This window comes from Hydra viridissima, unplaced genomic scaffold (genome assembly GCF_058129835.1).
Source record: "Hydra viridissima isolate aposymbiotic clone 2 unplaced genomic scaffold, HvirCarnegie_v1 scaffold_11, whole genome shotgun sequence".
NCBI lineage: Eukaryota > Metazoa > Cnidaria > Hydrozoa > Anthoathecata > Hydridae > Hydra > Hydra viridissima.
In genome coordinates, this window is record NW_028324310.1 from 4,170,162 (window position 1) to 4,197,619 (window position 27,458).

General features: G+C 29.8%; 2 protein-coding genes and 1 pseudogene across 2 annotated transcripts in view; 1 reads left to right on the forward strand and 2 right to left on the reverse strand.

Moving 5' to 3' along the window:
- LOC145191199 (hemicentin-1-like) overlaps positions 1–27,458 on the reverse strand; it is a 94,818-nt gene that overhangs the window by 56,961 nt on the left and 10,399 nt on the right. The window lies entirely within an intron of this gene.
- Positions 11,907–27,351, reverse strand: LOC149881789 (fasciclin-2-like). The gene is made up of 9 exons (XM_090067072.1): positions 27,345–27,351; positions 27,229–27,244; positions 22,979–23,163; positions 18,949–19,245; positions 18,442–18,765; positions 18,062–18,364; positions 17,626–17,935; positions 12,453–12,482; positions 11,907–11,988 (listed from the first exon to the last, which is right to left on the reverse strand). Exons 1-7 carry the CDS (start codon positions 27,349–27,351, stop codon positions 17,667–17,669), a joined length of 1,401 nt encoding a protein of 466 aa, XP_089923198.1. The 3' UTR covers positions 11,907–11,988; positions 12,453–12,482; positions 17,626–17,666.
- LOC149881790 (uncharacterized) lies at positions 16,490–17,514 on the forward strand (annotated as a pseudogene).

Genomic DNA, 27,458 nt, shown 5'->3' on the forward strand with positions numbered 1-27,458 from the left:
CATAGAGTAGGTCCACACAATGAAACTTGAAAATAAAAGTTTTTATTTTCACATTTTCGCATTTACATCCAAATAATAATGCAAGTTCCAACTTGTAAGTTATAGTAAGAAATGCCATTAAGTTTAAATACGCTATAGAATGCAATTCAAAGATAATATGGGTAGTGCTATCTCTATGATCACTACTGTATCTTTTAACTTTATGATGTATGTTAATTTATTCGAACTACAAAATGAAATTCATACAATAATTATTTTGTTTCATGTTTTATTTCCTTCATCTTTATCTAGACATAATTCAGCCGAGAAACTTTTTAATAACAATCTGCGGGAGAAGCACCATTCGCAGAATCTTAAATAGGTCTTTTTTTTACAATTATATTTGCAAATAGTTTTTATTAAAATATTTGTCATTACATTACAAAAAATACTGCAACCTTATAATTTGACTTCATTCCTTAACTTTAAGAGCAGGGCTTTTGATGGATAGCTAGGGATTGGTAATTAGCGTAGTTGGACACAGGCTACTTTTCACACAGCTCTCTTTCAATGAAACTATACGTCCGTATAGTTTCGTTGAAAGCTGCTGACTGTCGATTTGATGGAATGGAGGTCTTGATGGACTGGAGGTCTTATTTAAATAAATTAAAATTGGATGTAGATAAATTTGGAGTTCCTTTCAATACTGATGTTTTTAATTCTTCCCAACCGTAAGTTCGAAGTCTTAAACAACGGCTAAAGAGAAAAAGTAATTAAAAAGGAAGCTAATGCAATAATAAGTCAAGAGGAAAAAAAGAATAGTTGGTTAATAGAGCGACAATTTTTTTTTTAACTTTTTAACTTTTTTGGAATTTGATGTACCGCAATGTGAAAAGCTGTTCTGTCACTGAAAAGCTGTTTGAAGTTCACCAAAAAAATTCAGTTCAAAAGTGTAAGAGGAAGAGATTTCATGTAGAATTTGAGCTTTATGTAAATAACACATTTTTAACAGTTTCTTGTCGTATAATTTCAAAAAAAAAAAAAATGGTATGTAAAATTAAAATAACTATGCAAAAACATTTTCCCAATGTTTTAACATTTATTTGTTAAAAATGGCTGATTTCTTTCTGAGAAAGATTTGTAGATATTAGTTTGCGATGTTGTCTGACTACTAATAGGATATTTTGTCGTTGTTCTTCATTTTGAGATGAACCAACAAATTGCTGGATTATTTCGATATTTCTTTCTGCACAATCATTTGCGACACTTAAGTTTTTAATAAAAAAAAAAACAAAGTTGTTGTAAGATTCAAGATCTTCTCAGTTGCCTTTAATATGAATGGTAACCAAACCTTAATCTCACTAAATCCAGTTTGATAAGAACAACTTTATGTTAAAGCAAAGTTTCTAAAATGGCTGATTTAGTTTAAAGATCAAGTCGTGAATCAGCTAAAACCATAATTAATGAGCTAGCATACTCTTCAACAGTCTTCCTATTTAATTTTAAATCTTTCATTTCTACGCCTAAGTAGTTCATTACACAAGTAATAATCATAGTTTCATCTCTGTAACTTATCCCTTATCTTACGCCTAAAGGTGTTATCGCTGCTATAAGGTCATCTCTGTTGATAACGCTATGATCAATAATGGCAGTTGCATGTGTTTGTTTTTCTTTATTCATTTTAGATATTTGGACTTCATAAGATATGTCTTCATATCTTTAGAATCTATATAAAATATAAACTATAAAGACGTTTTTTTATAAAGGCTTAATAAGGACATAAACAATTTAATAAAGGAAATAAATACGTAATTCTAAACATATCTTTCCTTTTTTACAATTGGGTTCCACTTCCAGACCATAATAAGCTGAAAGATACTTATTGACTTCAAGACATACACCACAGTTGATATTTTTGGGGATAGTGCTCTTCTAGCTAACCCGAAAAAGCCACCTATATGGGGTGATAGTGGACACATGTAGGTGTCCAGAAATGGGAGTTTTGAAATCCATCTATTACGTCCGAGAAAAAAAAATCAATTTGAAGTTGAAAATTTCCCAATTTTTTTACTGTTTCGATTATTTACTAAACAAGCCATAAAATTGAAATGGGTCATTGGAACTTCATGAAATTTTAAACTGTTGTAGCTATATAGTATGGCTATCAATGCATAAAATTTCATGCAGAAATCTTGCTTGGTTATAAAGTTATAGGCCAAAACGCTTTGCAAAATCGTAAATTTTAACAGTATTGGTACCAAAAGTTTTTAGTTTTGGTAAAAAAATTTTGTCTGATTGCCCTGAATTTTTGTGTGCGTACTCTACAGGTTATAAGCAACAAGTTTTATTAACACTGTTTTGGAATTAGGACTATTGCTGAAAAACTGTGGCCACAAAATCATTAAAAACCACAAAATCTCCTCATAATATGGCTTATTCAATTTTTAAGTGAAATGATCAACTGTGGGGAAAGTTTTTGAATTATTTGCTACCCTGAGCAGTTATCTATGTATATTATAATGAAATGCATTTACACATTATAAAATTTGGGTGTTTAGCAAAATAAGTAGATTTTAAAATAGTAGATTTTTTTAAGTAATTCGCTCTTTTCATTATGTCCGTATGAACTTCATAGAAAAAGCATTATAGAGGCCGTAAAAATGGAGCTATCGAGTAAAAAATTGAACCCAATGTTAGCAATAGACTAAGGAACACTCGTGTAAATTTTTGTTGAAATCTGATGGGTCGTTTTTGACAGAGACACCTTTTACCGAAAAAAGAAATGTACGGCATTCCCTATATTTTTGTGTATGCGGATTTTACAGGTTAATTCATAAAAAGATCACTTGTTATTGTTTTCAAAACTTGCATTTTATTGCATTTGGAATTAATTTCTTTCTTCAACAAAGCTACAATTATCAAGGTAAGATTCTTTTTTTACATTTTCAACTTCTGAGGAAAGTTTTTGGTCTATGATGTTTAAGATGGAAATGTTTTTCAGCGGAAAAAGTAGGTAGTGGTAAAAAGTATTGTATTTTATTGAGTAAAGTGCGCACTTTTTTTACAAAAAAAATGATATCAAAGAAAAAGGTGCACACTTTAAAAATGATATTTATTTAATAGATGTATTCCACATTTATTGTTAAAAAAGTTGAGTGTGCACTATACTCATATGCAAATTATACTATATAAAATACTGTAAGATGACAAGTGGGTAAATGAACTAAAGGGAGAGTAGATATGAAAATAGTTTGCTTTTATATCAAAACTATTTTAGTCCTAATAAATATATTTTAAAGCTCTGAAATTAAATTAAGTTATTTTAAATTTTGTGACAAAGCATTGCTTAAATTTTAGACCAATCTCCAAATAAAAGGTTCACCCTCACTTTTGTGACCGTCCATATTTCTGCATACAGATAAAGTTTCGATTCGTTTCAATTGCATATATTGTCAATAACATCAATTATATTTTGGCTTATAAGTCTACAAACTTTTGCCTGTTTTTTTTAAATTCTTTCCATTTGCATATTACAGGAGACTAAGCAATTTCTCACAATGCCAAATCATGCAAGAGGTCACGAGGAGAACAGAAAAATTGTCTGTCTAACTTGCTTTAAAAAGTGCACCAGGCAAATAACTTTATTCCGAGCGGAGCGTTTGTCAAAAATCTATGGCATCAACTTTGACTAGGGTGATGCAAGAGTGCCTCAAGGAATATGTGATACATGCCGGACAATCATGAAGAAGCGAGATGAAGGCAAAGAAGTTGTTCTACAATCACTGTATGACTTCAAGTCTATCCGTGTCTGATTGGAAACTCGTAGCGAAAACTGTGACTGTCTCATCTGCAGGATTAAGCGTCTAAAGCTGAGTGAGAAACATACACGATATGTTTCTCAAGCTGATAAGAAAGGGCCCACTGTGCGATGCTACGATTGTCTGAGTCCCATCGGGAAAGGCTTTCCACACAATTGTAACCAATCCACATTTTGTAAAAACCTCAAAGAGCTAGCTGCTCAAGATGAGAAAGTTGCAGAACAGATTGCTGCAAAGGTGATTGCAAGCAAAACAGCTTCACCAAAAGGCACTGTAAGGCTATCAAAACCATCTGGAGGACCACCTCTTCCTGTGACTCCAGGTGCTTCATTTAATAATTAATACCTCAAGTAATGTTACATTGACACGACAAATATTTTTATTCAAGAAGCATTTTTCTCCTAAATAATTTAGTAATTGGAAAAATGTTTCATAATCAAATTTGTAATTACAGGGCCAAGTGAAGGTATACCAAAAACCACCTCTCCTGCTTTGAAGACACAAGACATGGTCAATGTTCAGCTCGACACAGGCTTATCTAATGTGGGAATGATGAAATTGGCAAGAGTAGTAAACCAGACTTCAGGCGCAAAGCTTGTTGAGCCGAATTTCAACAAACATTTTTTGGCTGCTGGTTAAAAACTGAGTGATTTTTTTACCCACTCAAATATAAAGGCTTCTGATGCAAAAGGTGAAACTGGTTCATACCACACTGTTGCCCACTGTAAAAACACCACTGATCTTATCGGCACAATCAGCACATCTCGAAATGTTTCAACCGAGCGAATTATAAAAATCTGAATCGATGGTGACAAGGGATTTCTGAAGCTTTGTTTGGAAGTCATCGACAGAGCCACAAAAGAGTCCCCACCTCAAAAGCGTCTCTTGACTGACAGGCTTGCAAAAGATACGGGTGTAAAGCGCCAGATGCTTGTGGCAGTTGCAAAAGAGCTTCACGAGACTTATGAGAATGTCCGCCGAATTTAGTCGCTCATTCAAGTTGATAGAGTGAAGGCCATTGTTGCCTGTGAATTGAAACTGGCCAACATTCTCTGTGGGCTTCAAGCTCACTCAAGCTCTCACCATTGCTCTTGGTGTAGAATTGGTTTCACAAATCTAGAGAAGGCTGGGGCCTTGAGAACACTTGGGTCACTCAGAGAGAGCTATAAAAGCTTCTTGAGTGCAGGGAGCATTCTTGCCAAGGCAAAACACACCGGCAATGTTGTCCATCCACCTATCCTCAGTGGAGACGATGATACTCTCATTCTGGACATTTTGCCTCCACCGGAATTGCATCTTTTGCTTGGAGTTGTTAACCACATTTTTCAGAAGATGAAAAGTGTATGGCCCAATGCCGAAAAATGACCAACTTTTCTTAACATAAAACTGAGCCCCAAGGTACATGAAGAGGAAGCCTTAAAATTAACTTAATGGGCAAAAACCCCCAATTTGTGTTATGTGTACATGCATTCCATTACATTTTGCAATTTAATTTTATTTTTTAGTTTTTCATGCAAAAAAAGCCATGCTTACTTTATGCTTTTCCATTTTGAACCTATACTAATGCATAGAAAATGTACACAAAAAAGGCCTATTTTATGAAAATCTAAAAACTGACCTAATAGTTGCAATTTTTTGATATTTTTCAATAGGCTTTATAATTTTTGATATTGATTGGTGCTCAGGGTAGCAAAAAATGCAAAATGGACCCCTCAGTTAGTCATTTTCATTGAAAATTGTTTTGCCAATTTTATAAGGTAATTTTGGGCTCGAAATGATTTTGTGGCCACAGTTTTTCAGCAATAGTCCTAATTCCAAAACAGTGTTAATAAAACTTGTTGCTTATAACCTGTAGAGTACGCACACAAAAATTCAGGGCAATCAGACAAAATTTTTTTACCAAAACTAAAAACTTTTGGTACCAACACTGTTAAAATTTACGATTTTGCAAAGCGCTTTGGCCTATAACTTTATAAACAAGCAAGATTTCTGCATGAAATTTTATACATTGGTAGCCATACTATATAGGTACAACAATATAAAATTTCATGAAGTTTCAATAATCCATTTCAATTTTATGGCTTGTTTAGTAAATAATCGAAACAGTAAAAAAATTGGGAAATTTTCAACTTCAAATTGATTTTTTTTTCTCGGACGTAATAGATGGATTTCAAAACTCCCATTTCTGGACACCTACATGTGTCCACTATTACCCCATATAGGTAGCTTTTTCGGGTTAGCTAGAAGGGCACTATCCCCAAAAGTATCATTGTGACACCGATATCTTCTTCATTTTTCCGTTTTGGGTTCACAAGCGCTATCTGCCACTATTTTCTTCTTATATTCTACAAATATTATGTATCTCTCCATTCTTCTTTCAAGTCTTGTTTCAAATTCCTTATCTCTAATGTGACTAATGAACTGAACTCTTTCGTTCCTCTAATCTTCAATGAATAAAAGATTTTCCATTATACTCTCTTTGTTTCTAGGCATATCGATACTCTGACGGATAAGTTTTTCTTTGCTTTTCAAATGTCAAAAAGACCTTCTATTATACCCTAAAAAAAATTACATATAAGTATACATTTTCATACTCTACACATTAAATCTTAGTGTAAAATATCATTGTACAGATCTACATATATTGCAAAATAATATTATATGTTTTACATATGCTGCAAAATGTTATGTTGTACATATATTGCAAAATGTTATAAGTGTTTACTTAAAACTCTATAATTTATTATTCTCTGCTGCTTAGCTTCTAAGTTAGTTTATTTGTTGTACCATAAGCTGCCATTTTTCGTAAAGTTTTACAAATTTTTCAACAATTTTTGATTCAGATATTAAATAGTTGCCAAATCCGCAGTTTCCAGAGGTTTACAATTCTTTGGAGGAGACAAAAGTTTTCATTTTCTCGCTGACATGTGGGGTTTTCTTTGCATCCCATATCAAAACTTTTGTTAGTTGCTCATAAAAACTTTGTATTTAAGTTTTTAAATCGATTTGACCTAGAACTGATAAGATATGGATGTCTTAAAACTTTGTTTCATTGTTAGGGAGTTAATTGAAGGTGGCAATTTAAAAATAGGTAATTTAAAAACAGGTAATTTAAGTAGATACAACGGTCTTGTGACACTTGTATTTAAAATAAAATAAAGAATTGTTTTTTGTTTTATTCTTTGCTTTTCCCATCCTCATCTGGCAATGCAGTGTTTATTTAGTTTTCTAAAATCATTATAATCATCATTAATGTGCAGGAAATATTCTTTTTATGAGTTTATAACAAATAATAATTGAGCTTAATGTTAACAAAAAGTAAAAAAAAAAAATAGAAAAAATAACAAATATCATAAAAATCAATTTTTACATCAAGCACTTCGGAGTGGTCAAAAACAACTTTCTCAGACCTTTTTGAATTCGTAATGAGAAGGAGAACAGTTTTAAATGTAGTAGTAATTTTCGAAAAAAAAAAAAAATTAAAAAATTGTCATCCTACTGGTTAAGTACAATAAAAAAATTAAAAAATTGTCATCCTACTGGTTGAGTACAACAAAAAGTATCTCGATCTTGCAACAGATTTCATTGCTTTTTGTTGCAGTACAGAAACACACGTAAAAGGTACAGTTAAGTTTGTGGAAATAGGCAGACGCAATTGGACAAAACGTTTTGCTCTAATCAAATTGTTATAAAGGAGATGCTCATTGTTGCCTGACGCATCTAGAGTGCATGTATTCAGTCATAAAAGCGGTATTCTAACAAGACAAGATTATTTCGTGCTGTCAATTGTACACCAATCTGACCTAGCAGTGTACGATATAATGTATTACTTAAACATGTGTGAACTGAAGGAGTGATCGAAAGAGTACAGGGTTTTGTATGACAGTGAAATAACTTACTCATAACCCTCATTGAAACATACATTACAAAATTATATATTACAAAAAATTTCTCTACGTTGATACAAATACATTAAAAACAATTTCTCTACATGCGTTTTCCCAGATGCTGATTAAACGGCCGTTATATGGACCTCTGACAAGTTTTATGCTCGCTCGCTACGAGCAGCATGCAGCAGACTAAAATGGGTGGCGAAGGATAGAAATTAGAATTCTGAAATTATAAACGTTAATGTAATTGCTAGTGTTAAAGAAGTAACAGATCTAGTCCACGAGGCATTTAAAAACTTAAAAAACATTTATAATATATAATAAACACGGTGTTATTTATTATGAAAGTTTTTTAGTCCTTACCTTTTAAGGTGGCTCACCCCCATTAAAAATCAAAAAAAAAAAATTTTTTTTTCTTTTGAATTATGTTATTTTAAGCATTGAAGTACAAAATCCATAAGATATTTTTACTATTATATGCTTAAAAAGTAACAAAAAATACCATTTTTGTGGTTAATACAGTTTCCTACTCCTTAGCAACGTCATAGCAACGGTATAAACAACAAATTTATTTATTACTTCTGGAAGGTTTCAACTTTAAGTTTTGAAGTATTTTTCAATTTTAGATCTATTATGCTTTTCTACTGTTCTGTAAAATATAATATTTCTTAAAAATATGCTCCGTAGCATTAATACAATGTAACTGAACTGAAAACTATCTATCTGGATATGGCAAACAAAAGAAATAATATTAGAAATTTAAAGTGAAAATATCAAGGAAATAGGTATACATGGAGAGCAGAGGAAGTAAATGGTCGTAGCAGGAAATTAGAAACAACAAGTGTATCAAAGCTTAATAAATAACATGACTTAAGTGCTGCAACAAATTGTGATTCCAAAGTTGACAGTTTTTTCTTTATTTGTAACTTTAGAATTATTAAAAAAGTATTTGAACAGTATTCTACATGCAGTGAGTGTAATAGCAAGCTAACTATTTTTCATAATGAATCTATAGGTATGGGATTTTCTATTGGAATTATAATACAATGTCCAAACTGTGACTTTGAAAGTACATTTTATTCATCACCATCTATAAATCGAAGTGCTTCTAGTTCAAAACTAGTGACACAATTCAGAACTTTGTTGAAATGGCTATAAGACAAAATAAAAATAACCTACTGAGTATAGGAAATTCTGTAATAGCTGTACTTTATCATTGTACAAACTTTCCATATGAAGTCACTCGTCATCAATTTTGTTTAAAAGTGAAAAACAGTTGGTGCAAATGGCAATCAGATAACGTTATGGGTAAAACAAGCTATGGATAAAAAAATTAATTTACCTGTGACAATTATGGAGGAAATTAAACCTATTTTTCAAGAATTGTCAAACCCTGAAACGCTAAGAAAGTGTTTACATGGGATGACACAAAACTGCAAAGAGTCATTGAGTGGTTTCATTTGGAAGTGATGCCCTAAAACTACTTTTACTGCAAGGAAAATTCTTGGAATATCTGTTTATTCTTCTATTTTAAATTAAAATGATGGATTTTCTTCTTTAAGTTGCATTTTTAAAATGCTTGGGTTTTCTGGAGGTGTTAATTTCGAAAAAAGGAGCTTACAAAAAAGATAAAAAGTGATAATCAAGTATGTCAAGAAAATTGACTGATATTAATAAAAAACGAAGAAAACATACAAGATCAATAAATGAAGGTTATTTAGACATTGAGAAAGAGAAGGATGATGTGAACTCTTATGCTAGTGGCAGTTTTTAGTAACTTTTTATAAAAAAAACTTTTTGTTTTTGTTTTTTTTTTTTTTTAATAGTGTTTTTTAAGACTTTCTTATTTTAATATGTTTTTCTTACGAAAACGTTAATATCTTCAGTTTGGTTAAAGCTTTTTTCTTCAAATTTTCACAGTATGTGTATTAACTTATTTATGAGGGCTGGAACTAGAATTGTAACATTTTAAGTATAAATGAGTTAGTTTCAATGTAGTTTTTCAGACTGACACAGGCTATTAATTGATTTCGGCATATTTATTGCTGCCATTTTAGTTTTTTTTAACATTTGAATAAAATTTTAGTTCCAGCCCTAAAGCAACTATTTAGCTACAATTTGGCAAAATATGGTGTAATAAGTGCAAATTTTACTCAAGATATCATTGTTTTAGATAAGGTAAGATTTTAGACAAATTATGCTGACTCAGCATCAAAAAATGCAAATTTAATTTTTATTTTGAAAAGTTAAAGTTTTAATGCAATTTCCTTATATAAAAAATTAAAAACAAGTTTAGAAACTTTATAAATAAAAAGTTAGACTTAATGGGGGTGAGCCACCTTAATTAAAAACTAAAAAATATATGACTTAAGAAATCACTAAAGTTTGAAGTTGATTCTAATATTTTTTCAAACCACTGAATATTTAATAAATTATCTATTCCACTCGAAGTTGGACTAAGATTATTAAAAAGCATGGCTAAGAAAACTAGTAGACCAAATTAACATGGCCGAGTTGGAAGCCGCCATTCGAGGCCTTAAATTTGAAACAAAAGAAGAAAGTAACATTTTGCATCAACTGCACTTTTTATACTTGGTGAAATTAAAATACAAAGCGCAAGGAGCTTTATTCATCAACGAGTAGAAACACCTCTTTGAACATATCAAAAATGAAACTTATAATAATAATAATAATAATAATAATAACAATAATAATAAATGAATAAATGATAAATAAATAAACCAGCAAATTGAAATAAAGGTATAATAGTCACATTAATAGCACATACCCATGTTTTACTCAACATGTTTTTACAAACAAGTTGAAACCAAAGTCAAGTACTAATATATATTTCGATTTAAGCACTATCATTATTGTTATTATTATCATTATTTTTATTGTTATCACTATTATCATTATCATTATTATTTTTATTTAAAAGACAGTATTTAAAAAAGTCAGTATTTATTGTTTAGTATTACAATATATAGAGTTGGTTGTTTATCGAATCGTGACTTATTAAACATTTGAGAACACACCTCGATATCGTGCGTAATGACGACATTTTTTCGCTTGCATATTGTCAGAATCAGTAGGTAAACACCAGTTTGTGATAAAAAGGACGCAAATATGAAAATTTGTGAAATAGGACATCTGTAACTTTTCCCGTGTAGTTTTTGAATATATTTTATGCTCTAAATTTAGAGCGTTTGTTTCATACTATTTACTGGAAAAGATGCAAATAAGTACAAATTTATAAAGCAGCTAAAATTAACTTTTAAATTACATAAAATTATCTCAAAAGTTAGCAGTCAAGGAAATTCAATAATAAAACCATTGCGTGAATGTTATACAACTTCGTTTGATAATAAAATAAAACACAATTTAAGAATATTCAAAAATTAAAGAAAATGGATTTAAAGTGGGTTTTAAAAGTTCCGATTTGGGTCAACAAGACTAGTAATAAGAAGCATTACCTTTTATACAATTTAATAAAAAAAGAACTCGATGCAGAGTTAATAAATAACAAAATAAAGTCTGTTACATCACTCGGACGAAAATTTATTATACAATAGTCTGTTGCAGAGCTCGGATGAGAATTTAATTGTAAATGAAAACAAGTGACTTCACAGATGAAATTCTCTAGGTTGGGCTTAAATTAGACGAACCTTGAGTTATTCATTTTACCAAACAATCTGAACTCATCGCCTATTTCTGCATACCCTGGATTTTCATGGCCTGTTAGCTCTTTACTTAGTTTAGGCTTAGGTGGAGGACCAGCTTGATCATAATGTTTGTAAAAAGCGTTGCCTGCATTAGGATTGTACTCTGAATTTTCTAGATAGATGTTTGATTCCTCATTAAACTTAACTTTAATCTATAAAAGATAAATCATTTATTAAATGATAACTGAATCGGTATCAAGCTATAAAAAAAATCCATTTCTCGAACTACAAGTAAAAAACAAACTACACCTACCTCTTGAACATCGATATCTGCTGTATAACCCTGATTAACGGCTGGCAGCTGATTGGATTGTGTAAATATCACGTCGCGTTGCTATACTTTGAACAGGAGGGTCAGGAATACTACGGTTTACCGGGACGACGACCGCTTTTTTATTTCTAGTTCAAGAAAACATTCAAAGTTCAGCAAAATCTAGTTAAAAAAAACCATCATTTCTGCAAAAACACATTAAATAGGGAAGAATTACAAAAACCTTCTTCTTGCCAACCAAAGACAAAGGACGATAGTGAGGATCAAAACAATTGGTATTAATATCCAGAAGACGATGTACCAATCTACAAAAAAAAAAAAAAGAAAAAAAAAAAAAAGAAATTTAGAACTAGGAGAAAGATTGTGATTTTAAAATTAAAACATTCTTTCAAAATATTTGTCGCATTGTTTTTCCGATTCAGAAAATTACGTTCACGAATAAAAATGTTAATTGACTGGTTTCGCTGTATACGAATCAACTGAGTCGCAATCAGTTCGTTTTTCCTAATTTTATCGAATCATTCTAATGAATAAAAAGCCAATGGAAAACAATCATCGTTAAAACAATTGAATTATTAACGAGCTGGTGAACAAACGAACAAGAAACTGTTAATCAAGTTGTTCGCAACCGCAAAATTTTTTTAAAAATAAATTCACGTATACAGTTGAAATCAAAGAAATTAATTAAAAAGATTAACGAAAAACAAAAAGACACGGAATCGGAAAAATCAGAAATAAGATTAGCGTTAAAGAAATAGCATTAGCTTACATTTGTACCAAGAGCTTGCGTGAACAGCACCTAAAAAATTTATTAAGCGTAAAACAAACAAAAACATAACATAAGATGAAAAGTGATTACAAAGTTATACACCACAAGTAAGAGAGCAAGTATACCATAACTAAAAAAGCAAGTTGCAAGGCCACCGCACCACAAATAACTTTTCATGGTAAGCACGCAAAAGGTTATACAGACAATGAAAACCTTGGCAAAATGATATAAAAAAAAAAGTTAAATATGCAATTAAATGAAGCTTATATATGTAGGCATGTAGGGGAGCATGGGGTAAGATGACGAATAGAGCAAGATGACGACCTAGCGTTATCTTCAAAATTCAACTAAATATGAAAGCTGACTTTAGCTGACAATAGATTTATGTGTTCTTTATAAAGATTATTTTCGGGATGAAAGATAAGTATTAATAAGGTTTTTCCGATATAAAGAAAAAAAAAAAAAAAATTACCCACTTTTTTTTGATTTGTTTCATGATTGCATCACCAGCTAAAGTTAAGCGAGAATTTCTCATTTAGTTTGTTTATTTTGGAAGCCATACAAGTAGTATTAAGCTATCATAACTAGTATAATGTATAGTTCTAAATCATTTTGAAGATTTTGTTTAAGATTATGTTTAAGATGAACAGGGATTTAGATTTTGAAGATTATATTTAAGATGAACAGGGCAAGATGACTCGTTCGTCATTTTGCCGAAATGTTTCACTATAAACTGTATTAACACTGTCTCTTGTTTTATTTAACTTAAATCTTGCTGCTTACAAAGTTGTTTTTAACTTATAATAATAAACACATTTATTTTAAAATAACTTAGAATAATAATTAAAGTTACTTAAAAGTTAATTAAGTTTAATTATGTTATGAATATTATTATTTATCTTATCTGTTTTAGTTATGCGTATATCTATTTGTAAAATAAACATAGTTAATATAATTAGGGTTAATAACTATACTATATGTTTATATTTAATCTGTTTTGTGTGTGTGTGTGTGTGTGTGTGTGTGTGTGTGTGTGTGTGTGTGTGTGTGTGTGTGTGTGTGTGTGTGTGTATACACATATGGTTTTTATATACACATATATACAGAGCCGGCTCGTGAAAAATATTATATGTGTGCGAGAATAAATTAGGCGCCTTTTAGATTTAAATTCCGAGCTCGTTCGCAAAAAATGTCACTTTTTTTAAATCATAAAACAATGCATACTACAAATACAATAACTTTCTTAAGAAATTTTTTGATTTTAAACATATTTTTAGTTACTAAACGGAACACGTCTAACTTTAGATTTTGCAAAATTTAATCTTAAAGTATCAATATCCACAGATTCAGCAATTTTGTTTTCAATGGAAATTATTAATAAACCATTTAAACGTTCCTGGCCCATTGTTGATCGTAAATAGTTTTTTATTAATTTTAATTTGGAAAAACTACGTTCCCCTGTACTCACTGTTACCGGTAGTGTTAATAATATTCGTAAGGAAATACAAACATTAGGAAACAGTTCTTCAAGCTGACTATCATATATCCATTTAAGCACAGATTCCGGTGATTTTTTCCCATCTAATTTCCGTGATAACAAATTAAGTTCCAGAAACAAATCCTCTGAATACACATCTTTTGAATCACCATGAGTCAATACTTTTTCCAGTAATCTGCATTTATTAATTAAGCCTTCTTCTCCTATTTTATCAATTTCTTTGATATTATACAAAAACTCGAACGGTTCTATTGTACTTGAAAAGCTTTCAAATCGTTCATTTATTGATTCTTTAGCTATTTTAAAGAGAATATCAAAAAACTGCTTTTTGAATTTTTGGTTTGGTTGTATATCACCATCTTCTTCAAAAGGTTCATCATCAAAAAACCTTTTTCTTTTTCTTGCTCTTTCACGTGAAATAGAACTGAATTCATTGGTCAAGTTTGCATCATTAGCTAGAATTTTGGCTTTTGAAATATATATTTTGTAAGAATCTTCAGTGTGTTTAGTAACAAAAAAATCGATAGTTTTCTTTAATGCATTTGCAGCAGTCTTCACGTCTACAGTTTGACATTGTAATAGTTTGCTAGTACAATTAATTTCAGTTAATACATCGTGCCAAACCACAACACCACATATGAATTCAAAACTGTTTAATTTTGATGCAAGTGATTCAGCAGTTAATCTAGTAATAGAATCTTTTTCAATGTTGACAACTTCTTTCAATGCACTTAATGACTTTACTGTTAATTTGCAACATTTTGATTCAAAAATTTGCCAACGCTTTGTAGTTGCAGAGAAAAAATTATTCAAAGCTTGAATTTGTGAAAAAAACCTCATAAGTTCTAAACATCCTTGGACTGCATCCGCAACAACCAAGTTCAAGGAGTGACAGACACAAGGAATATAAAAGGCTCGTGAATTTATATCTTTTATACGCTTCTGTACACCAATTTTTTTACCTTTCATATTGGATCTATTATCATATCCTTGTCCACGAATATCCATGACAGATAAATTATTTGATTCCAATGAATTCAAAATTTCTTCAGTAAGTCCTAATCCAGTAGTATCTAATACATTTATGAATCCTATAAAACTTTCTTGAATTGTGACACTGATAACCTGGTTATCCAATTGTTTTGCAATGTTAACGTAACGTATAATAATAGACATTTGCTCTTTGTGACTATTATCTGGTGTACAATCTACAATAATCGAAAAATACTTAGCCTTTTTTATAATACTTAAAATTTTATCTAACAGTCTAACAGCCTTAATCCTTTTGCTTGGGTTTTTTATTTATTTTTCATTTGGTTTAATGCAAGTTCTTTAAAATTTTATGCCTTTATAATACCTTCTATTTTTTATAATAAAATAATAACAATCATTTTTTTAAATTTAATTATTTGAACTTTAAAAAATATGCAAAAAACAACTCATTATGCAATGCATTATAATCTGAAACCGCACTATCTGCATCAAAATAGGCAGTTGTAATTGCATGCAATTTTACTAGCTAGATCTAATATTACTAACAAAAAATAATTATGCACAAAAAATAACCAAAACAAACAATGTGTAAAAATAATTATATAAATAATAGACTAAAAAAGAGATTTGTATATTTTTTATAAAAACATTCAAGAAAATCTTTTTTAAATCTGGAAAATAAGGTGCAGATATGTCATTCACAACTGACAATAGAAATTTAAGGCGGGGACCGATTTTAGCATTAATGTCGGCCATCTTGTCCAGAAGTAAACATAAAATGTAAACTTTTGTCTGATTGGTTAGCAGAAAACATTGTAAAAAAAACTGATTGGGATTAGACAAGGGGCATAACTCAGTTTTCACAAAAATGGACTTAGTACCTTTGATATTTTTAGCTATAGATCTTGAAAGATCAATATATTTTGTTTCTAAGCAAAATTTTAACTTTGCGCCTTTTTAATGCTGCGCCTGTGTGTTTCGCACACTTCGCACACGCTACGAGCCGGCTCTGTATACAGATATGGTTTTTATTTTAAAGAAATGTAGTATATTTCTAATATGTTACATGTATTTGGATGTTTTTTGTATATATTGATAACTCCTTTGTATGCTATTGTGTTATTTGTAGTTATTAAAATGGTTCGCAATTATATTAGAACTACAAATAGATGTGCCTATGGAAACTGGATAATGCAGAATACAACTCTAGCTATTAAAGCTTAGAATTCCAATGAAAATTTTGGAGTTTCAAAAGCAACACTGAGGCGTTACCTTAACAAGTCTTCTGATCAGTTTCCGATCAGCAATGGAAGGTTTCGTCCTATATTTTATTGGAAATGGAAAAATTACTTGCAGAATACTTGAGTTAAGCAAAAGATTTTTGGTATGACCTTAGTACAGCTCAGAAAATTTGCATTTGAATTTGCAGAACTTAATCTTTAACATAATTTTAACAGGGAATTAAAAATTGCTGGTCTTGACTTGTTAAGTGGATTTTTGAAACGCCAGAACAATATTTTATTGCATACTCCTGTATCCAATTGTAATGCTAATATTGCCACCATATTGCACACATGATGCAACCTCTGGATGTTACTTTCTTTTCACCATTCAAAACTTACTACAGTCAAGCTTGTGAGATCTAGATGGTGTATCACCCAGATAAACTAATCACTGAAGCACAGATTCCTGCACTCGTAAGACATGCATTTGACCGATCAGCAACAACTGTTATTGCAAGAAAAGAATTTGAAGAAATCGGAATATGGCCCTTCAATCCGCAGATCTTTTGCACCATCATTGACCAGTGATAGCGCAGTACCAAAAAATCAGATTGTATAAAATAATCAATCAGGAATAAGTATATAAATTATATATTTTTTAGACAGTTCAGTTTTTTGTTTGTTTCTTAAAACTAAAACTTAAAAAATATTTGTCTCTGTTTTTTTATTTATAAATCTTTACCTGACAATTTATATATATTTATAATTTAAATAAGCTAATAACTTCAGCTTATCAATAATATTGGAGAATTATGCGAAATAATAGAATATGAAATAACATAAAAATAACCTAATTAATTTTATGATGATTTTAATGACATTTATGATATAATCTTTTCTGTAACATTTTTTTCCAGTAGTTGAAGATGACCAGCAACAGTCAACATTAAAGGTGGAACTTGATGCAGTTACATCAGCATTGACCATATCATTTAACGACAACAACTCTTTATTGTTGCCAACTGTTATGATATGATATGAGTACTGATAAAAACCAAATAGTGTTAAACGATGTGCCAAAAACTGTATCACCTGAGAACATTCGATCTTACCCTATTGCTTGTGGGGTTACAAATAGTGCAAGCCGTAAGCGAAAATTCAAGCGAGCAGAAGTGGCAAAAAGTTTGCTTTTTAATGCTGCAGTTCAATTAGCTGCACTCAAGAAACAAGAAAAATTGATGAAGCAAAAAATAAAGAAAGCTGTTAAAGAAAAGAAAGACCAGCTTAAAAAACAGCAGCTGTAATTACTGATAGAAAGAAGAATGAGAAAATCAAAAAAATTATTTAAAATATTTAATTAAAATATTTAAAAGTATGTTTCAAACATCTAACAAATAGTTTAATGTTTGGAACATGCTTTTAAATATTTCAATCATTTTTTTAGAATTACTAAACTCACATTCCACAGTTACATTGAAGACTACTTCTGTAATGTTAGACTCATATTTTATCAAACAATAATAAAATCCTTGGTCTTCTCTTGAAATTTGAGAAACTGATGCTACTATTGTATTGGACTTCATAAGTGACTGGACTTAACTTTCCTAGTGATGCTCTCTGAGTTATATTTGTACGATTTCCTTGATTGCTAGAATAAAACCATTCAATAACTGCCCCAGGATATGAGTTTGCATGACACTCGATATTACATTGTTGGAATTCTTCAAAAGATTGTATTGGAGGAGGAAATGACAAAACTTTGGGAGAATCTGTTATAAATTCAAGAAAGTATAAAATTCTTTAAACAAGCTCTGACCTAAATAGCTTATCTTAAAAGCAAATATTAAAAAAAACTCTGCTGTTCATAAAAAGTGCACAATTCAGACAAAACTTACATTTAACAAATACGGTTGTGTTTGTCATTATAATATTACCACTGCTGTTAGCAACACAGTAATAAATACCATAATCTTCAACGCTACTATTATTAATAGTCAACAGTACTTCTACAACACCATACTTTTGTGTGTCAAGTCGAACATTTGGAGGAGAGATCATGATACGATCATTTTTTGAAGTAGGGGTAATCCAATACACTGATGGCTTTGGAAAGGCTTGTGCAGTACAGTTCAAAGTTATTAAATTGCCTCTGTAAACATTTACTTCAGAAGGAGGTCGAGTTAAGAAATATGGTTTTTCTATAATCGTATTTTGTTAAAGATATTACAGTATGATAAACATTACTATGATAAATAAAATAAGTGATTTAACTTACGCGTAATCACAACTTGTGTTGTTTTACTAGCCACATTATTATTGGCACCAAGAATACCATTTTGGGCTACACAGGTGTAATTACCAAAATCTGAATTCTTAACTAATTTTATTACAAGAGTACTTCGAACAATAATGTCATCATAATCTGTATAGTCAATCTCTTCAGAAATTTTGTAATTATCATCATTGAAGAGTTGTAAATTATTTCTATACCAATTTAAAAGTGGCATAGGTGACCCATGAGCCTCGCAGATCACCTGAACATCAGTACCATATTCTACTGTTGGAACTTCAGAAGGTAAATAGGTAATATAAGCAGGATCTAAATGATAAGAAAACTCATGCACTTAAAACTTAAAAAAGTTTATGTCTTAAGTCTATTTTTTTTTCAAAACATAACTATGTTCAATATAACAAAGAAAAAAACTTTAGTGAATACTAGAAAAACAAGCATAGATTTTTATAAAAATTGAAAAGCTAAAAATATCAAACTACACCAACTTACAATTAACATGAAGTGTAAGATTCTGTGTACTATTTGCATACCCTGTTGATGCTAAACAGGAATATAAACCTGCATCAAACCTTGAAACATTCTTTATAGTAAGAGAATATCTTACTTCCCAACTGTTGCTTGTTTTTTGAGTTGTCATTGAGTAGCGGCCAGTAGAATTTAGCATTATACCATCTTTAAACCATGTTACAGTTGCTTGAGGTTTACTTTTTACAGTACAGTCAAGCATAGCTATTTCAGTTGCAACAGCAACCTTACTTAAAGCACTGTCATTGAAACTTGGTTTCACTAAAAACAAAAAGAAATAAATTCTTTTCAATCCTAAAACCCAGTATCAAATTAAACAAATATAAACTTTAAGATGAATAAAAAAATATAACAGCTTTACATGCAATATAATAGCGGCTCCACACAAAACTTCTTCTTCTACTTCTTCAAGAACAAATTCATTTAGAGTTAGAGTAACCTACTAAAATTCTTTTGAAGAAACTTTTATAACGATGATCATGCATAAAATTAATGAAAGCAAAGATTGTTCAACTGTTCCTTCACCTCCATCATATTATGCAAAAGAATATTGGTAGAAACCTATAGAGTTTTTTGTTTGAATTTTTGTAAATTCTGTAAAAAAATATTTATAAGTTGATATTCATTAAAAAATCCTTTTTTTTTCTTCTTTTTTTATTACTATGTATGATATTAAAAGAACATGAGTCATTTTTAGGACAATACATATTGACATGAGTCAGTATGTATTGTCCAAAGCATGTTTCAAGATTTGCATAATTAGTAAAAGCCAAAATACCGTCAGATTTCCTGTGTATATAGACTTTTTAGTTACTGGAAATGAATAAGTTATTTCCTTCATCATTTTCTAAAAAAATGGCCATCAAAACATTTCATTAATTGAGGATAATTAGAGTCATTTAATGATGATTGTTTTAAAGCAGGTACACAAAAGAAATGGAATAAGTTTTTGTTTTTTTGATTTTATGTGTCATCATCACTGCTTTTTTGAACCTGGAAAATTATGATAATCAAATAACTTGAAAATACCAAGATTGTAGTAAGCACCAGATAATAAGTTTACGAAAGGAAAACTAGATAAAAATGCTTTGTTTATCAAAAAGCTCAATGTATGTATCTATAAAATCCAATTTTTAGTATAGTAAATAGATGTTAATAGCAAATGATCACCACAAATAAATATATTTTATTAGGAATACTTTAGAAATTAGAAATTAATAACTCATTTGCTCAATTACTAGAACCTTGGTTGAAACACACTTTTTGAAAAAACATCTATTTTTAACAAATTTTTGTTTACAAGTTTATTTAAAATGGGCATGCACATGGCATCCACTACAACAGGCCTTTAATTGCACAACCAATTTTTTTTGTGGGGGGCTATTTTTTTTTTTTGAGTCTGTAGAGAATTATTTCTCCTTGTTCAGACTAGTTTTTAAAAGAGAAAATGTAATGTTGTATATGATATATTGTAAAATATTGTTACATAATATAATGAAAATAAACTTATATAATTTAAATGTGGAGTTTTAGAATTAATTTAAAGTAAACAACATATTTTTAAATTTCAGATTAAATCTTTATTTCATGCCAAAAAATATTATGTGTATGTTTGTCACACTAATTATCAAAGTGAAAAAAATACATAGAGAGTTAAGCTTTAAAGTATCAGTGTATCAATTTCCAAGTGATAATGTTAAGTGTGAAAAGTGGATAAAAGCTATTCCAATCTTTAATTTAGTTGTTACCAATAATACTACAATCTGTGAGTTTCACTGGCCTCCAAATTTTTAAACAGTAACAGTGCGAGGAAGAAAATGTTGTCCAAAGAATGCTCCATCTGTTTGGCTGGGTGTACCCTTATCTCAGATTCCAATTGCTGGTCCAATTCAAAGAACTACCAGGAGATTTTTAAGTGCCATTAGAAATAAATTAAATGACAAGTTAGATACATTTCTTGAAAAAGATAAAGCTACTTTTTCTGACAAAAATCAGTTTATCAATATAAGTGATCACCAATACTCAGTTACATTGTTCATAATTGATGCTTATATTGTTATACAATCTTCAAAATTTTTTAATGGAATAAATTTTTTCGTACTTAAAATTTATGAAAATCTTACATTTGAAATATTTCATAATGGGCTTAAGTGTAATATTTCTAATTTAACAATCAATTGAATGATGACTGTTGACACCTGATCTAAGTTTGATGAGATACTTTGGTTTTTAAGCTCCATGAAAATGGACAATAAAAAAGAAGTAATAACATAACATATTTCAGTTATGGGATCAAAAATAATTGGAGATAAAATTTATACATCAGGCATAGTTATATGCTCTCTTGTATAATTTTCACCATCAACAACTATATATAGTTATTTGAGAAATGATTTGGTGATATGGCACATAAAATGGCAGGTCCACAAGCTAAATGTATTAAACAGCTTTCTAAAGAAGCTGCAACTTGTATATATCAAACCTGTTATGGTTCAGTAGATTTATGTAGACATTTACTTAACACTACTCAAAATTATGTTCTCTCTGGTCAATTTACATCAGTTCCCTGGAAAAAAAAAATAGTCAACTTTGTCAAGATTCTGGAGGTATTTTCTGAGTGTTAAACAGGTCATTGAAAAATTAAATATCAAACATACATCCTTACTTTTGAAATTAAATGTAGACATTGACAATTTTAATGTGGAATCTGGTCATCAATGTGCATTATGGCAATATAAATTGTCTGAAAATGTTGTGAAAATCTTAATAACTTGTGAGATTTTCTATTGCTGAAGATGTTAAAATGTCACTTGTTTACATTGCTGGTGAAATGTTACACGAAATAATAAAGAGAAAAGTGAGTATGAACTTTTAAATCAAACAACTTTCTAAAAATATGGTCAATTTTCTAAATTTTTAAATCATGGTGGATTAAAAATTCCAACAGATAATTCTTGCAAATGGACATTTTTTTGTTTTAAAATTTTTTAAATAATTAAAGATCATGTTTGGAGAATATTTTTAAGTAATGTTTTTATGATAAATATCAGACTGTTATTGAACATGGAAGAACATAATTCTATAATACTGAGCAACATTTTAAAAAAAAATTCATGTACCACTATCACTCCAAGAATTGGAAAAAGAACCTGCATTAAATGATCTGATTGTAAAAAAATTATTACAGTTTAAAAAAGTTTCATTTAGTTGTGTTGCTGTTTTCAGATCTTTTTCCTATTTTTAAACAAAATATCAACTGATATTTGTCTGGTTTAGTAACATTTTCTAATCCTTATAAGAAAATATTAATTTTGTGATTCAGACAGTACATCAAAATATAGGTGAAATTATAATTATGTTCATGTGTAAAGTTTTGAGTTAAAAAATATTTCAATGCGTTTTATTTACATTGTTCATTACTTCAGGCTATTTGTTTTTTTTTATTTCATATATAAAAAAATTATTAGGTTATAAATTCAAAATACTTTTTAGTTTTTTATCAAAGATATATTTTTGCCGTAAAAGAGTAGGCACCCACAAAAACATCCAGTTATACTATGAATAGGCCTGTAGATTGAATAGTATTGAATGGTAAAAGACAAACTAAACTATATAACTTTGATTTAATAAACTCTCAAAGTGTTGGTATTATACACAGAAAATTTCTAACAGGATAACTTCTCCTTTTTTTACTACAGCAAAATGCAAAGTTAAACCACATTTAACAACAATATTTCTTTATAAGTACAATAGATCTACATAATATAGGCAAAAATAACTTTTTCATTGTTTAACTTATTAACAGCACATAAAGAAAAAGTATAGAACTTAAATGATTTTTTTTTCCACTTAAGAAAAGAAAATTTCAAGTAATATTGGTAAAAACTTTTAAAAAAAGAATTTCTACAATCTACTTAATGCAAACAAATTTCACTTTGACTGATTTTCATCTGACATTGAAAGAAAATTTGATAACTTTTTAATTTTGCTTTACCTAATACAACCAAATTTATTGAGTCTAAATAAGAAAGGCTTCCCAACAAAACTTCACAAATAATTTCTCCCTCATCACTCAATATTAACGGACCAAATATGATACTTGACAAATTTGCACCAAATGTGATCTGTGATATTTTAGAAGCTGGTGTTGAATTGAACCAAACTCTAGTTTCAAATTCTAAATACAAAAACAAACCTAATACAGTTGAGTATCTAAATGCATTTGTGATATTTTTTTTGTTATATTAAAACCAAGTATATTAAAGTTTATGTATTAATCCAAGAATATAACTTCTTTTAATGGCATATTTAGGCCATGAAATGATTATAGAATAAATATAAATTTAAATTGTGGATGAATTACAACAAATCTGATACAAAAAATAATAATAATTAGAAATTAATAAAAACTTGCACAACATTTAAAACTCAAATTAAAAATCTGTGAAAAAAAAACTTTTAAATAACTTAATTTTTATAACAAATATCAAACTCTTTGTTTTTTAATTTAAAAAAAATCAAAAATTTATCTGCCAGACTGGGGAGTATTTTTAGAAAATTCATAAATATTTTGTAGCTAAGCTTAGTTCAACTGTAAGAAATATTAACGTTGGTTAGTATTTGATTAACAAAAATTTTCTGACTTCATGGAGTATAATCTAACAGAGCACCCATTCTAACATCTTGACTAAATGTCAGACAAAAAAATATAATTGATGAGTGCCAAAGTCTAAAACAGGGATAGGATTAAAAAAATACACCCAAAAAAAACCAGTCAAAATAAACCTACCAAAGTAAATAGCAAAGAGTGGATTTTTTAAATCTTTTTACTACAAAAATCAAACTTTTTCTCACCCTCAAACAATAATATAATAAAAACAAGCATTAAACCAAGTATACAGCCTTTCAGTTCATGTTTATCAAAAAGTATTTATGTCTACCTCCCATCTCACTATTTATTTTATCTTTTCTTAAGAAAGGGACAATTTTCAACTTCTAATCATTCCAGAATACTTGTCTTTATCAGGTAAACCATAAGTATATTAACATTTCAGCTTGACGGATATTCACTGCAGAGTTCGATTCATTCAGACTTTACTGTGTTTTTGTTGTAATTTATTTATTATATGCTTATTTATTCATTTACTTGTGCACTTTTTTTTAAAAAAATATTTACCTAATTATCAGAGCTATGAAGAGCTTTTTAGATCTTTATATTGTCTTCTCTGAATCCAATTGGTTCTTGATTTTTGTCCAGATGAACCCAAATGAAACACCTTTCAACAGAGACTTAAGTTTCTGGGCAGAAGTGCAAGAATGCCAAAATATCAAAACACTTGGATAGGTTCTCACTTGTAAGAGACATGAGCTGACTTCTCTTTTACAGCTGAACATTATTGGGAAATGGTAAAACATGTCTGCAGAGAACATGAGAACATACCATTAGGGAACATTTCCTGGTCTTGAAAGTTAGCTTCCATAGTAAGCTAATGAAATTTGGGTCTCTTTCTCAAGCCACTCTTCAGCTGAGTTTTTGTGGGATTCACTGATGCCTTCCACTCATCAAAGTAGCAGTGATCCATCATGTAATCCAGTAAGCAAAAGGGTTGCTTAGCTACTCTAAATCTCTTTTTAATTGAATCATAGTGGTAAGCCAGATCATTGTTCTTCATCAGTGAATACAATATGTAAACAGCATCAGATGGCAAGAGTCTCCTTGCATTTTGTTTAGGGCAGCTCTTCATTTGTTTAAGAAAATTGCTAGCTTCTCTATAAAATCCAATGTTGTCAACCAATTTCCCAATGATAGTGGATACTTTTTCCTATTCTCCCTTATCTCTTAAAATGTTGTAATTCCACTAGTAGGTCTCTAAGCATGCAGCTGCAAATTCCAATATGCCTCATTGGGCAACTATGGTATGCGCACTCTTTTCTTTTTTATCAGTCTATGGACAAGATAAACATTTCTAAACTTCTTTCAAGTCTCTAATATCTCCTTCAACATGGTAGTGGTACCAACATCTTTTTCCAATAAACTCATATAATGAGCACTGCATCCTAATCTCAGAACTTGAATACTCTTTAAAAACCAGCTCCCTCATTTCACCATCTTGGCCTCATTATCTTTGCAGATAGGAAACACATATTTGACATACTTTTTTTTTTTATCTCTAGTATTGCTTAATTGAAGATTGGAAAGCAATAATCTGCAGTTTTCTTCTTTGCTCCGGAACTAACAACTTTGTGCCAAAAAACTCTTTCTTCTGTTATGAACTGATTGGTAAATGATTACATTGTTCTGAACACTTGAGCACTCATCTTGGCAGATAGCCTGTATAATTTTGTTTTCAAGCTCCTTACAAATCTTAGTAGAGAGATAATTGTACACATCATTCAGCAACTCTTACCTAATTTCTAGCAATTTAGGAAAACATATCCTTGCAGTGATTAAAAGTGAGAAAAATTTTTGAAACTCTTGCCCCTAAACTAAGTTGAATGATAGACTTGAGCTGAAGAAAAAGTGTGCAACCTGTTTGTCTGAGGAATCTCTCAGAAAGCAACACATACTAATGCTTCAGATCTGTTAAGTTGTTTTCTTTCAGAAAACAACGCAACAGATTTGAAGCATTAGAAGCAACACTAATGCTGTTTGTTGAGCTTCCAACACTATATTCTGGTTCATAACTGTTGCCCTTTTTTATCTTGTACTTTTCTAGACATGCATGAACTTGCTCTGCTTTATTACTGATTTTTAGTTCATAATGGTCACACTTAACTGTGTTCTTATCAACCTCTGAAACTTCCTTCAATTCACAACCCCATTTTCTCCAACCTCTAAATGGAATTCTTTTCTTTAATTATGCTTAAATTTACAGAAAAGGTTAATTGCTGAAAAGGAATAGCTATATCTAAATGTAAAAATAAATAAATAAATAATTGTTAAGCTCATCTGTGGATCAAATTAGGGGTAAAAATAATGTGATTTGAAAAAGTAATAATAAACCCAATAAAATTTTTAGAGCTGGGTTTTTTTTATTTTAAAAAATGTTTTTTTTTCTAATCCTGATCTAAAGAATAAGCTTCACTGCCCTATAACAAATAAGCATTAGGGGTCTCAGTAACTTGCTACACAAATGACCTTAAAAAATCATCATTTCTTATTATTTTTATTTCAGAAAAGATTGTTGTTTGGGTGTCACAATTTTGGATCTACTTTTCAAATCTACTTACTAACAAGTTTCTAAGTTAAGAATTTGATACTATAGTTTTTATTTGCCTGGTTGTCTCAGTGTTAAGTTTCTCTTAACTGGTGCTCACAAGCATTAATGTAACAGATATTCCAATTCAATTGACAGAAGGTAAAGTAGTATTTTTGTTAAATTTTTCACTAGAGCAGGATACAAGTGTTACTCTGGCTGCTAGCCTACAAGTTTTAACAAATAAATAATAATATTCCTTTTGCATTTATTGAATTCCTGTATTGTTCTTTATACATTCTGAGCCCTCTTCATCTTAAAGAAAGCTGTTGACAAACCTTGATTGATGTAAGTCTTATGGCTTCAAAGAAATGTAAATAAAGTTGATATAGATAATTTAGACGCATAATACCTTACCACAAAAAATTATCTTTAACTAAATCAAATTTAATAATGAGTAACAGTTTAAACTTACAAACTAATTATTAAAAAGTAATTATTCTGATCTTGAGTATTTCTAAAACAGCTCCTTTGTAGTAAAAGGCAGAAAGTAAGAAATCATGTATTTACCATTTTTAGTACCATATTTTGGAATCTTGGTATCAATTTCAGTCAAAAGATTTCTGATTAGCATTTTCAACTGATCACATATTTGAGCCATGCTCCTTTATTTTTTTACCCCTTGAACTTATTTTACTCAACATTCAGGGCCTTAACAACATTGTCATGTTCTTTGATAGGATTCAACTTCTAATTCTTAAACTCAGTAGAGAACATAATGATCTGTCGTGAGATTTTTCATGCTGTAGTTAATACATTTTCTTTCACATTTGGCAAAATGCAAAGATCACCTTATCTTCATTCAAATCTTTTTCCACTATGCAATTTTAATTATTTTCTGTCTTTATTACACAATGACGCATTTCAACCAATGGTGCACCTCAACCTTTCAATAAATTTCTAAACTGAAATTGGTTGATTAAACAGCCATTTTTAGCTTATGCTTTCTGACTCTACAATATGTTTTTAGTTGTTCTTTTTATTAAACTTTAGTGTAAAAATAACTATAAGTATAAGTATAAAGTAATAGCAGCTATATAATTACCTTATGGTTTATTAACATAAGCATTACCACTTTCTACAATTTGCAAACCTGCTATCGGCAAATCATTGACTTTAAAATACCACTTCAAATAGTAAGAAGGAGGTTGTTTAAGATCATCAGATGCCAATTCCCAATCCAAAAGTATTAAAGATCCTTCAAAAGCAGAAACTACA

What these genes read in the sequence shown, in the direction of transcription:
- LOC149881789 (XM_090067072.1), bottom strand. An exon ending in AATAAATTTGGTTGTATTAG is followed by an intron (nt 19,246 to 22,978) that starts GTAAAGCAAAAT and finishes TTTTGTTTTTAG; the next exon opens with TGAAACCAAGTTTCAATGAC. An exon ending in AACACAAGTTGTGATTACGC is followed by an intron (nt 18,365 to 18,441) that starts GTAAGTTAAATC and finishes ATACGATTATAG; the next exon opens with AAAAACCATATTTCTTAACT.